General features: G+C 41.1%; 2 protein-coding genes across 3 annotated transcripts in view; one reads left to right on the top strand and one right to left on the bottom strand.

Moving 5' to 3' along the window:
• CUNH9orf85 (chromosome unknown C9orf85 homolog) overlaps nt 1–1,461 on the bottom strand; it is a 70,840-nt gene extending 69,379 nt beyond the window's left edge. Inside the window, exon 1 of the mRNA XM_032427545.1 lies at nt 1,030–1,461. Within this exon, the coding sequence (XP_032283436.1) occupies nt 1,030–1,131 (102 nt within the window). The 5' untranslated portion in view covers nt 1,132–1,461. The remainder of the gene's footprint in view (nt 1–1,029) is intronic.
• A 134-nt stretch (nt 1,462–1,595) lies between these two features.
• Nucleotides 1,596–12,952, top strand: part of ABHD17B (abhydrolase domain containing 17B, depalmitoylase) — a 51,754-nt gene continuing 40,397 nt past the window's right edge. The window contains exons 1-2 of one of the 2 annotated variants that reach the window (XM_032427464.1): nt 1,596–2,226; nt 3,244–3,321. The gene's annotated coding sequence lies outside the window, so the exon portion shown is untranslated. The remainder of the gene's footprint in view (nt 2,227–3,243; nt 3,322–12,952) is intronic. The other variant, XM_032427463.1, reaches the window with a different exon arrangement.

Genomic DNA, 12,952 nt, shown 5'->3' with positions numbered 1-12,952 from the left:
AACGAGCACAAACGTGGGAACGTCTTCCCAAATGCTGCTGCAGGTTTTCTTTCTGAATGTGAGCCTAAATAAGGGAAAGGAGAGGTCCTCTGAGCACCCAGTTGAAAATATCCCTCCTTACCCTTCCTCACTGAGCTATCTTGCACTTCGAGTTTATCGTAATTTGTAATTATGTATCTTTGTGCTTGCTTGTTATCCAATGACCCAGAAGAATAGAAGCTCTACTCTTTTTAACACTGCAAACACAGGAACATAGGGTTTTGTACATGGAGGGTGCTCATTAAATATCTAGAAGGTAAGTGAAGACAGAGAAAAAAAAAGGAGATCATAGATTACCATAAACAGTTTGCTTTCTTATTCAATGTTGAGAAATTAATCACCTAATGGACAATTATGATCCAGACCAAAGCATACGTCATTTAGTTTAGCCTCACAACAAAAGTCTGAATTTTCTTCCAGGTCACAGAAACCCTCCTAAAGAAGTAAATGACTTATAACCAACAAAACAAGAATTTTTACATTAGCCAAATAATTTGATCCTCAAAACAATCTTACAAAAGAGACAGTTATGTTGGTGAGGACACTGGGGCTAAGAGCTCTTACTTCACATCCTCCCTACAAACCTGTGGGCTTGTAGTTCCCACAAAGAAATAGTGGCTGCATAAACTTGGAGCAAACTTTGAGAGACACTCGTGCCATAATCCTCGTTTCCTACTGCAAATATGTGATCCAGATGGGAACCGTTCAACAGCTCAGTTCTCCATTTGCATTTTAGGTTTTGATGAGGGTCCCGTTCACTCTATGTAATTGGTTAAATGTTGACCGCCAAATATATTTATGAGGAGATAACACGTCCAGGTCAAAGAAAGGGCGTGGGAATATCATTTTAGAAAAGGCTGCATTGCAGCCAAAACTAACTCTGGGCTGCGGTCCACAATCGCTCTCTCCCAACTCCCCTCATTTCCTCTCTCCCCTTTACTGAACCATTCCTTCCTAGAGTCAGATTTGGTGCAACAGGCAGGTTCCTACCTTGGTCTGAACACTCTTATCAAACTTGTCATTTTTGAAGCTAAACGTATTCTGGTGCCTCTGAGGCCTGGAACGAGCCACATTCCCTTTCTGGGAGCTCATCGTGGAAACCACAATCACCTCGCGCTGGTACAAGGAAGACGCGAGGAAAACCAACACGGCAGGAACTACCCCACGGAGTCCACGCTTCTGTCACTGACCCGGAAGGAACTTATCCAGCCTTTCCGCCCCCGCCCCCGTCAGCCCACGTGACTCATCGCGGAGGTCAAAGGACTCCCTCTGGTCAGTCAAAACCCTCAGTGTTCTTCCACGCGGCCCAGTCTCGACCCATCCCCCTCCGCGCAGCCTCTCTCTCAATCCCGGCGTCTAAATCCCGCTTCCTTCGAAGCGAGAATTCCCCCATTGGTCCGAACGTGGCAGTCCATCAAGGCGGAGAGGCAAGGAGCCTTTGCTTTGATTGGTTCTTCTTTTCCGCAATCCCCGCCTCCTGCCGACCCAGCTCAGCCTCTCCAGGCGCCCGACTCCGCTGGGCGTCTTGTGATTGGTTGAAGTCCGGCTAAGCTGCGCTGCGTCCCTCCCCCGGCCCGCTCGCAGGCTGGAGCCCGGGTCAGCTTGGCATCTTCCTCCAGTCAGTGACCAACTCCTGCCTTAGCGAGGATTTTGCTCGCCCCCTCGGTTCCCCTCCAGCCTTCCTCCCGCCACCAGAGCTAGCCCCGCGGTGGCAGGCTGAGGAGGAGCAAAGAAAGGAAGATTAAAGAGAAGAAAGACCTGGCTGGGTCTGGGTGGTGTCTGCAGTGCCAGAAAGGGAGGTGGCGGCGGCGGCGGCTGCGACCACGGCCGCGCGGGACGTGAGGCCCGAGAGCAGCCGACGGCGGCGGCCGCTCCAGAGCCTCGCGCCGGGGCCGTTAGTCAGCAGAACGCGAGCCCGTGTGGAGGAGCAGGGCCGGCGCGAGGCGAGACTCGAGAGCGCGAGCCGGCCCCCTCGGGCGCCGCCGTCCTTCCTCGTCCCGGCGCCGGGGGCTGCAGCCCTCGTCCCCCCTCCTCGGCCGCGCCCGCCCGCAGGCCGGGAGAGTCCGGCGGCGGCGGCGGCGGCGGCAGCAGCAACGTGGGTCGCACCTTGTGGAGGACAGCGCGTCGGCAAAGGCTATCTCCCGGCCCTTTCTTCCCGACACCTTGGCCGCGGCCCCTGAGGTGCAGGTGCGTGGGGCCGCGGCGGGCCGGGCGCTGCGGCCGGGCTCGGGGAGGGGGCGGTAGGCCCGGAGCCGCAGCGCGGGAGGGACGAACCCGGGCCGGGAAGGGGGAGGGGAACGGGAGGCGTCTTTGTTGTTGGCGACCGGGATCCCTCTCGGCGGCGGCGAAAAGCGGGGAGGCCGCTTCGGATCGGGTCTGGTTTTGGTTTCTCTGGTGGTTCCGTGAAGGGGAGAGGTAGGAGAGCCCCTGCGAGCGAGGGCTACGGGAGTCTGGGGGCGGGAGAGAGACGGAAACCAGACTGAGAAAGGTCTTAGGTCCTCCTGGCGCAGAAGGGTCTCGTTTCACTTGTTTTGCTTTTCTCCCCGTGGACAGAAAGATGGGGTGAGCTTCACATTCTCCTCCCTGGCTCCCTGTGAGGTTGGCGATGCCCGAAAGCTTTCTCCTGAGTGTCCTCGTGTGTGCCAGCCTCGATCTGAGATCGAGTCGGCCCCGTTCTCGATGATTTGTGTTCCCGGAGGGCCGTCTTAGGGTTCTTTTCTCTGGGTGGCTCAACTTGCATCTTAACCTGTTTCCGAACCCTAGATTGGGCTCCTCGGTAACTGCTTTTGAGTTGGAAAATGAGAGGTTTTGTTTGGAAATTTTTTTTAACCCTGAAACGAAAGTTCTGTCGAGTTTGAATGTATCGTTGTGAAGCCCCCCCCCCCCCCCCCCCCCCCGCCAAAGAAAAGTGAGTTTAACCTCGGCTTTTTGTTAAAAAAAAAAAGTTCAGAGCTTTGATCCTTGGGGAGATTTCTGCCAATGCCAGACACAGTTTTTGGTTGTTTTTTTTTTAAACGATGCTTTGATAGAAGTCTACGTGAGGTGGGCTTGATAAGCAAAAAGATGAATAACGGAATACAGAGAGGGTGATCTTTAAATTTTGGCTGTTTATGGAAAGGTGTTTTCTGTTTAATATATTTCGTAATATATATGCATATAATACCTCATCTGCAAGATGATTCATTGATTTTTTTTTTTTTTAAGGCTCCAATACATAAAAAGAATTTTGGAGATCTTGTGTCAGCATTTGGAACTGCCTAATGAGCCTGAGTAAAAAGTCAGGTACATGTTGTGATAGCGTGTATCTGTTTACATTAACAGGAAAACTTACAGTAAAATGAACTTTTCTCCATAGTTTGTCTCTTCATATTTTGATGGCATAAACTCATTTGTGTAACATACCTAGTATCTAATCGTAACCAAGATTTTAATAATCATAATTACCAGTGTTCTTACTAGGGGCTGCCCAACTCTTGTTGGTTAATTTTTGTGAGAGTAGAGGTGGTGGCTTAAAGAACAGGAGAGAGCCATGTTTCAACTTAATAAAAGAAATTAAAATGCCTGTTGTGCGGTAATTGCTGTATTATTTGAGGTCCGTGAGCAAATGAATAGCACCCTCACCCATATTTTGACCTCTCTTTTCTCCTGCTCTAGTATTAATAAGGTTAATTGGGAAGGATAGGATTAGATTTTTAGCAGGCTAGGCAGTTTTAATTTTGTCCGGTGCTGTGCAGGACTGTAGTTGGTAAGTGGCTTGTTTCCTTGAGTATCTTTGCCCATTTTGAAATATGTATGAAATGATATCTGACAAAGAATTTGTTTCCTGTGACAAACAAAATTATCATAAAACATCATGGCAAAATAATGTCTTTGATAACTTTATGAGCACAGAACAACTAAGCAATTAGTGTCCCAAGTTCTGTCACTGAATTGGTCTACAAACTCAAGCAATCTGAGTCAGTTTCTCCATCTGTAATATAGGGCCAATAAAATGTGTTACCTGCACGTTTTATAGAAAGGGCAGTGAGAACCAACAGTTACTTTGATTATGTGACATTGATTTAGTTTATTAATAAGAGTACTTTTCGATGCAAATCTCTTATTTTGGTATTATGAATTTCAATTCCTTGGTGAAGAATTAGCCTAAGGAAATATAGTTATAATAGGGAGAATGCCTATCCTATATGCCATCATCTAAGAATTGATAACTCAGAATTTCCTCCATGTTAAGATTGGTGTCAATATCCTCAGAATCAGTGATGATGAGAAAATAGAGAGTGACGAATTGGCTTGGTTGGTTTCTTTACTGGTAGATTTTATTTCTAGTATATCCAAGTTTTTGTTCTTAATTCTCAAAACTTACTTCTACCTTTCCTACCCTGTTAACAAATTGTCATATATGTATTGCCCTATGTTATGCCTCTCAACCCTAGCCTTGTGAGTTGGGGAGGAAAAGTGATGTTTTATGACATTTTTACAGATAAAATAAAGCCCAGAGAAGTTAATTCTTTGAATTGCCTAAAGCTACATAATTTGTAAGAAACAGAACCTGGGTTTTCTGACTTCTAGTCCTGAATCCTTTGCTTTGGAGCAGTGTTTTCCAAACAGCTGTTTGGACCCAACAGTTTTTGCCAATTCAGATGAAATGAGAACAATATAAGTATTGGCAACATACAATATAATGAATATTCATGCACCCATTACTCAATTGAAGAAATAAAACTACAAAACAAAATGAAGCTTCCTTTGTACTTCGAAAACCCCTCTGAAATCCTACTTCCTCTTTCCCCTACTCCCAGCCACTAACCAAAAAAATAGAATGCATCCTTCCTATCCATGTGTTTATACCTAACTACATGCCTTTATGTCCTTGAACATTATATAGTTTTTCTTTATTTTAAGATTATTTAAATATGTTTGTATCTGTAGCCTGCTTTCTAAACTCTATTTGCCAAGATTTATCTATGTTTATTCAGGTAATTCTAGTTTATTTTTACTGCGATAATGGTATGTGTTCCATTATGTGACTATCAGATTTCTGTTGATCATTTTAGTTTTTTCCAGTTGCTTATTAAAACACTGTGGGGAATTTTCTTGTATATGTTTACTTAGGTAATGTACAAGACTTCCTCTAGGGCAGTGGTTCTTGAGCCTATGTCCCATTTTTATAGAAGTATTTTATAACTTTTCCAATTCTGCCCTAAAATGAAATTCAAATAAAATTAAAACTTAAATTTACATTGTATTTTAAAGTAATGCTCTTACTAAAATATAAGAACTTATAACTAATATATTTCACTGTGTAGATGCTCAGACCAAACCACACTCTAATCTTGCTAAGTGTGATAGTAGACTAGTAAAATCAGAATTCAGGGAGCTTGTTAGAAATCAGAATCTCAGGACCTGCCCTACTGACTCATGCTGAATTTTAAGAAGACTCCCAGGTGATTTGTGTGCACATTAAAATCCAAGAAGCACTGCTGGAAGAAACAGAAGTCAAATACTTTGCACCAGTGTTTAGTATCACCATGAATAGGGTAAGCTACTGGTGCAAATTATTATTATTATTTAAGATTTTATGTATTCATTAGAGAGAGAGTGCAAGAGTGCACGCGCACAAGTTGGGGGGAGTTGTGCAGGAGAGGGAGAAGCCGACTTCCTGCTGAGCAGGCTAGATCCCAGGACCCCGAGATCATGATCTAAGCCAAAGGCAGACACTTACCCCACTGAGCCCTCAGGCACCCCTACTGTTGCAAATTAAAACAGGTGTGTTGAATTGGCTGTTCAAACACCGATGGTGGCACTGTTGTTGATAAATGAGTTTCTGAAATAAACTATTTTCAGTAAAGTTTGGACAAAAAAAAAATGCAGTCTTCTCTCTTTACACAGTGGTTGCGTTCTTTAAAATCTTCATCTATATTAAAGCAATACAGGGTGCCTGGGTGGCTCAGTCGGTTAAGCGTCTGCCTTCGGCTCAGGTGGGGATTGAGTCCCTCACCGTGCTCCCTGCTCAGCAGGGAGTCTGCTTCTCCCTCTCCCTCTACCTCTCCCCCTGCTTATGCTCTGTCTGTGTCTCTCTCTCAAATGAATAAAAACGAAATCTTAAAAAAAAAAATCAATACAAATATACTTTGTGTTAAGTCCTGTTTATAAATATCTGAGCTTATTTACTCTCAAGTGTTTCAGTAATGGACGAGGGGATCTATTTTCCCACTTTTCAAATACTTTGTTAGACTTCTTAAGGCTTGCCATGCTGAGGAGTATGTGAAGTGTGGTACCTCATTGGAATTTTTATTTGCATGTCCCCAGTTAGTCTTGTAGTTGAGAACACTTACATTTATATTTCTGGGCATTCATATTCCTTTTCTGTGAATTGCTTATTGTTGTTGTTGTTTTAATGGGATTGTTTATCTTACTGATTTGTAAATGCTTTTTATGTACGCTGGATAGCAATGCTTGGTAGCCTTTACAAATATCTTCTAGTCTTTAGCATGTCTTTTCACTTTAAATATGGTGCCTTTTTATGACTTAAAGTTCTTAGTTTTAAAGTCAAATATATTTTTTTTTCTTTCTTTCTTTTTTTTTTTTTTTTAAGATTTAAGTAATCTCTACACCCAGGTGGGGCTTGAACTTATAACCCCAAGATCAAGAGTCGCATGCTCTACTGACTGAGCTAGCCAGGTGCTCCTGGTCAAATGTATTTTATGATTGTGCTTTTTCTCTTTAAAGGAAGTCTTTTCTATCCTGAAGTTGTATTAAGTATTGATCTTTCATAGTCATTTGCATCCTTCACATTTCGGTTTGTTTAACATGTGTCTTCATCACTTTTTATTCTGGCTAGAATTTTTTAATGGTTATTATGACCCTAATTTTTAAACAGAGTTTTAGACTAAATTCAGATATTACTTTGATGTTAATTTGTCTCAGAAATAGGTTCTGTTTTGTTTTCCCTAGAATTAAAAGGGAGAATGGTTACACAAGTTCTTTATACATACAGTTAAAGGTGAAAAGTGGTAAAGGAAAATTGGGTCAGTGTTGACTTTGTGTCAGTTACTATTTTAGATTTTTGGGGGGTACATCTGTAAACAAGCAAAGATCCCTAGTTTCCTAGAGCTTGCCACCTAGCAGAGGACCACAGACAATATGCAAAATTTTAAAAATATCTAATATTTAGAAAGTGATCAATACTTCTAAAGAAAAAGTAGTGAAGGGTAGGAGGGAATCAAAAGAGGCAGTTTGACCTATCAAATAGTGTGGTTAGGGTAAACGTCACTGAGAAAGGGAGAATGAGCATCGAAGACACTAGCCATGCAGATATTAACAGAGTCTTGAAAGAGTTGACATAGTCTTTAAGTTAAACGTGTATCCCTTGCTCTCTCATTTAATAAGTTGTGTGAACTTGGACAAATTAACTGAGTTAAACCTGAAGCCTTGATTTCCTGAAGTATTAAAGGATGGTAACCTGAGAAAAGTATTATTAAGATTAAAGGAGATAACAAGTGAAAACACCTCCTACCCCCACCTAGTTCTCATGTAGCACTCTGTATTTTCATAGCGTTTATCACAGTGTAATTATCTGTGTCACCAGTTGATAAGTTTTATCCCACCTCTTCTGAAATACTAATGAAAAGAACCAGTCAGTGTTATATTTTATTAACAGATTCATTTGTAAACTATCTTTAACCCTTTTTTTTTTTATGTGAAAATCCTCAGATTTGTTGAGAAAGTGTTTTGTATTTAAGGTGTCTTTGTGCTAGAGCTTCAAAATATATTACAGGCATTACCTCATTGATGACCATACACCATCTTTCTTATGGAGGCAGTGGATATGTATCATCTTGCACTTGGAATGAATTGGAGCTGCTAAATGGTATAAAGTGACACAGAAAGTCAAGGAGAATTTGGATGAAATCTGATTACATTTGGCTATATTTTTCCCTGTGCTCCTTTTTTTTCCCTTTCTGCAGTACTGCTAAAATTTACTTTCTAAAGTATAAAAGCAAAGACATGTAGCTTATGTTATATTGTTAGATTGTGTGGCCTTTCAAAAATCATTGTGACACAAATAATATTTTAGTTATGACTTTATTTTCCGTTTTCCCCCATGAAGCTTCTCATAGTATCTAAGGAGGTAGTATTAGAATTGGCAGTAGTGTTAGAGGTCTTCACTTTTAAAAATACATACTGCTGAAGAAATTCAAGCGTTATGGTTGTCTTGGATTATTAAACATTTATTTTTAAGATGTAGTCACATTAGAAGAATAGGATTAAGAAAATAAGTATATGCTTAGTGTAGGTCGGGGTAAAGAAAAAAAGAGGGTTGAAATAACCTCATTAATTTGGTGTAAGCAAATCTGCGTTATAACCTCAACAAACCCAAAGTAGAGCAAGAGTGCCTCCGGGAACAAAAATAGAAGACATTATCATTTTATCAATTGCAGTAAACTTGTTTGGCTTCTGAATTTAGATTGTTCTTAAATGTGTTTTTAAAATTAAAATCAATTGAGGGGCCCCTGGGTGGCTCAGTCAGTTAAGCAGCTGCCTTCGACTCAGGTCATGGTCCCGGGGTCCTGGGATAGAGTCCCGCATCCGGCTCCCTGCCCAGCGGGGAGCCTGCTTCTCCCTCTCCTCCCAGCTTGTGCTCTTTGTCCCTATCTCTCTCTCTCTCAAATAAACAAATAAAATCTTAAAAAAATAAATAAAATTAAAAATCAATTGAAATAATCCCTCTAATAAACTTTTCCCAAACATGCCATCTACGAACTGTGACCTAGATATTTTAATTTTTTACTTTCTAGCTTAGCCAATCCCAACCCCAAAAGTAAAAATTATTCTTTTTTTTTTAAAGATCTTATTTATTTGACAGAGAGAGAGAGAGAGCAGAACACAAGCAGGGGGAGTGGGAGAGGGAGAAGCAGGCTTCCCGCTGAGCAGGGAGCCTGATGCGGGGCTCGATCCCAGGACCCTGGGATCATGACCTGAGCCGAAGGCAGGCACTTAACGACTGAGCCACCCAGGCGCCCCAGTAAAAATTATTCTTCGCACATCAGTTATTACCAAGAAAATAATGCTATTCGGTAACTGGTTTTGGCAAGCTTATAACTGAAACACTGGGTTACATTTTGTTCAGAGCTTTTTAAAAGACCCTAACGACACTTGTATTAATAAAGATTTAGGGCAGTAAAGTTAGTAAGAGTGAGGGGAACTTCTTAAAATTATACATTAAGGACATGCAGATAAATCCTCTAGGGTAATTGTTTTCAATTTTTTTGTTAGAATTCATAAGGAAGACATTTTGCTTCATGATTTGATATTTAAAAAATTTCATTGAAGAGATTAAATCTGTCAGCATGAGCATTCTTCAGGGAGATTTTTTCCTCGTACAGAAAGAAGTAAAACTTAAATAAAGGGCTTAAAAAAAACAGTAAAAGTTGTTTAATTTATTTGTAGAAGAAGTGATTGAGTTGGGGAGGGAATTTAACCAATGGAGAAGGAACAGAATGCACAAAGGCATAGACGGAAGAAAGAATAGGTCTCTCATTGAAGAATAGTATGTTCAGTAGAATGAATGAATAGGGAAGTGCTCAGAAATAAGGCTAGAGACTGGGAAGCAGAGAGGGTGAGGGGATCATGTATGACATACTAAAGTATTTAATTTATTCAAGGGGACGGTAAGGCCCATTGAAAGATTTAAATGGGAAAGTGACATCACCTGGCAGCAGTGTAGAGTGTGGATTAGAAGAGTGATAGATATTACTGAGTAGTTTATAATGTTAAATAAAAAGTGGTTGAGCAAAGATGTGGCTGAGGGAGTGGAGAGTGCTACATAGGAGACAGGCCTTGATTGAGAGGAATAAAGAGGAAAAGGGAGGAGAGTGGGAATACAGTTGGAGATAGGGTCTGTAGCTTAGGGGAGAAGTCTGTGCTAGAGATTTGTTTTTAGATTTAGGCCTTGTTGTATGTAAGAGGTAGTTAAAGCTATGGGTACAGTTGAGATCAAAAGACTGGAAAACAAAAGAGGGAAGTAGTAGTTAAATCCATGGGTTTAGGTGAGTTAAACAAAAGAGGAAGACAAAAGGTCAGTCTGTAAAAGTAATAATAAAACCTTTGAAGAGGTGACCAGAAAAACCAAGATTGGAAGTTAGTTTCAAGAAGAAAGGAAAGGACAGTGGTGTTTAATGCCACAAAGTGATTGTGTAAATTGAAGACTAAGTACCCAGTGCACTTTGGAAAAAAATTTTTTTAAGATTTTATTTATCTATTAGGGAGAGAGAGGGTGCTCAAGAGCGCATGCATGAGTAGGGTGAGGGGCAGAAGGAGAGGGAGAAGCAGACCACCAGCTCTTTTCACAAAAAGAAAAAAATAGAAAGGACATAATGTCCAAACAAATAGAAGGCAAACCTTTGAAATCATTAAGCCCACTACTCTTGTCCGTAGCTTTTCTCATTTTCCCAAAGAATAACTTTATCAACAACCAGTACCAGTCCTCAAACCATGCTTTCCAAAAGACTCTTGAAATGAGAATTTTATACACAAAAATATAGTACATTGTTACTTCAATTGTTACAGCTAAACATTTATGTTCAAAAAAACGTATTGTGTTTTCCCCCCTTGCTAGAAACTCATATTGTTTTGCTGCAAATTGATTTCTGAGGGTTCTCATTACTAAACCTCTAAGAAATTAATAAAATGACTGATAAACTGAAGAAACTGAAAAATATATAGCATTAATTCCTGAACTATTTCCTTTTGTTAACTTATTAGCTACTTGTGGGTTTTTTTTATTATGGTTTATTTTTTCAATTGCTGAAAGCCATTGTAAATCCAAATGTCTTTTTTTTTTTTTTTTTTTTTTTTAAGTAATGTCTACACCCAATGTGGGGCTTGAATTTACAACCCTGAGATAAAGAGTTGCATGCTACACCAATCGAACCAGCCAGATGCCCCCAAGTCTTTTTAGAAATAGGAGATCAAATTGCTCTAACATTATACCATTGCTTACTACCTTACCTTGTCCCTTTTTGGGAATATTCTCCTGTGTGCATAAACTTATTTGCTTATAGAAATATAAATATTGCCTAATCAACTATAACAGCACATCTTAAATCAGCACATGTGTAATTCTTTTTTTTTTTAAGATTTTATTTTTTTGCTAGAGACAGAAAGAGAGCACAAGCAAGAGGAGGGGCAGGCAGAGGGAGAGGGCTAAACAGGCTCCCCGCTGAGCAGGGAGCCCTATGCTATGCCGGGTTCAATCCCAGGACCCTGGGATCATGACCTGAGCCGAAGGCAGATGGCTTAACCGACTGCGCCACCCAGGGGCCCTTGTGTAACTCATTTTTTAGGGTTCCTACTAACGTGAAAAACAGAGCTCGGCTCCATGTTCTTTAAGTCTGAAGTTGTGCTTCTTACTTTGATGGTACTGGAAAGCGATGAGAGTAATACAGAAAAAAATCAAAGTTCAGAGGCTTATAGCCGCCCTTATTGCCAACATTCTCCTCTCCCAAGTCCTGAAGGTATGGAGATGGTTAGCAAGACATTTGCTGATGTTCCCTGATGTTGATGCTAAAGGTGGAAAAGGGAAGAACTTTTTAGCATGTGAGTATTCCAGTCACTGGATAGCTTTACTTTTGAGTGAGGATGGCCTCGACCACCTGAGGTCTTCGCAGCTGCAGTTGACTACCCTAACTAGATGGCAAAGCAAGTCACCTTCAAAGACAAATTTGCTTCTTTTAAGGTGGTGTTAGGGCATTTGATTGCTACCTTTGCACTGTGCTGCACCTGGGGATTACAGGAGCAAATCATTTATTTTAAATGCCTGAACCATTTTCACAGGGTCCTGGGCTGCGCTCAGCCGGGAGTCTGCTTGAGTTTCTCCTCCTCTGCCCTTCCTCCCTCCTCTCTTTTGCTCTTAATAAATGAATCTTTAAATGCCTGAACCACTTAAAAATGCTTCAAGATGTAGATCCTTCTCATTGGCACACATTTTATCCCAAAAGAAGCCCTCAAACATAAGAGAATGTTCAATTTTTTCCCGTAGGAAAAATTATCTCTTCAAAATAATTCATGAGTACTAGGCTCTTTTTTTTTTTTTTTTTAAAGATTTTATTTATTTATTTGACAGAGAGACAGCGAGAGAGGGAACACAAGCAGGGGGAGTGGGAGAGGGAGAAGCAGGCTTCCCGCCCAGGGTCCTGGGATCATGACCTGAGCCGAAGGCAGACACTTAACAACTGAGCCACCCAGGCGCCCCGAGTACTAGGCTCTTTAAAATGGCCTCCCAAATTATTCAGTTGGGAAACATTTAACTTTTTTTCTTTTTGGCCAACCATCAAATAACCCTTTAAATAAAGGATTTTCCAACCTTGTCAAAGGACACTCATGGTATTACTTGACAAATAAAAATATAGTGTTATTGCTTTATGATCAGGAAATTGATTTGCTATTTTGCAGTTAATGGGCATTAACCAGGTAAAACATCTTTAATTACTAATTTGTACTTGTGGTAATTATACCCAACTTAATGGTCTGTTTATTTAACTGCCTCTCTTAAGGATTTTAAATCTATCAGAAGGTGTTTTTTTAATGCATAGAATGCAGTGTAAATAGAAATATAATTTGTAATTATGGTTTCCAAAAAGATTCAAGCCATAAATTAAACATTAGTGTTGTGAATCCTGGTTCAAAACAACAAAACAAAATTTTTTTTTTTTTAATTATATTTATTTGTCAGAGAGAGAGAGTGAGCACAAGCACAAGCAGGGGGAATGGTGGGCAGAGGGAGAAACACACTCCCCGCTGAGCAAGGAGCCCAGTGCGGGACTTGATCCCCAGACCCTGGGATCATGACCTGAGCCGAAGGCAGGCGCTTAGCCGAATGAGCCACCCAGGCATCCCAAAACAAAATCTCTTT

Source organism: Phoca vitulina, unplaced genomic scaffold (genome assembly GCF_004348235.1).
Source record: "Phoca vitulina isolate PV1807 unplaced genomic scaffold, GSC_HSeal_1.0 scaffold37, whole genome shotgun sequence".
In the NCBI taxonomy this organism is placed as follows: Eukaryota; Metazoa; Chordata; class Mammalia; order Carnivora; family Phocidae; genus Phoca; species Phoca vitulina.
Note: the sequence above shows the minus strand (reverse complement) of the source record. Positions and strands in the feature narration are given on the sequence as shown.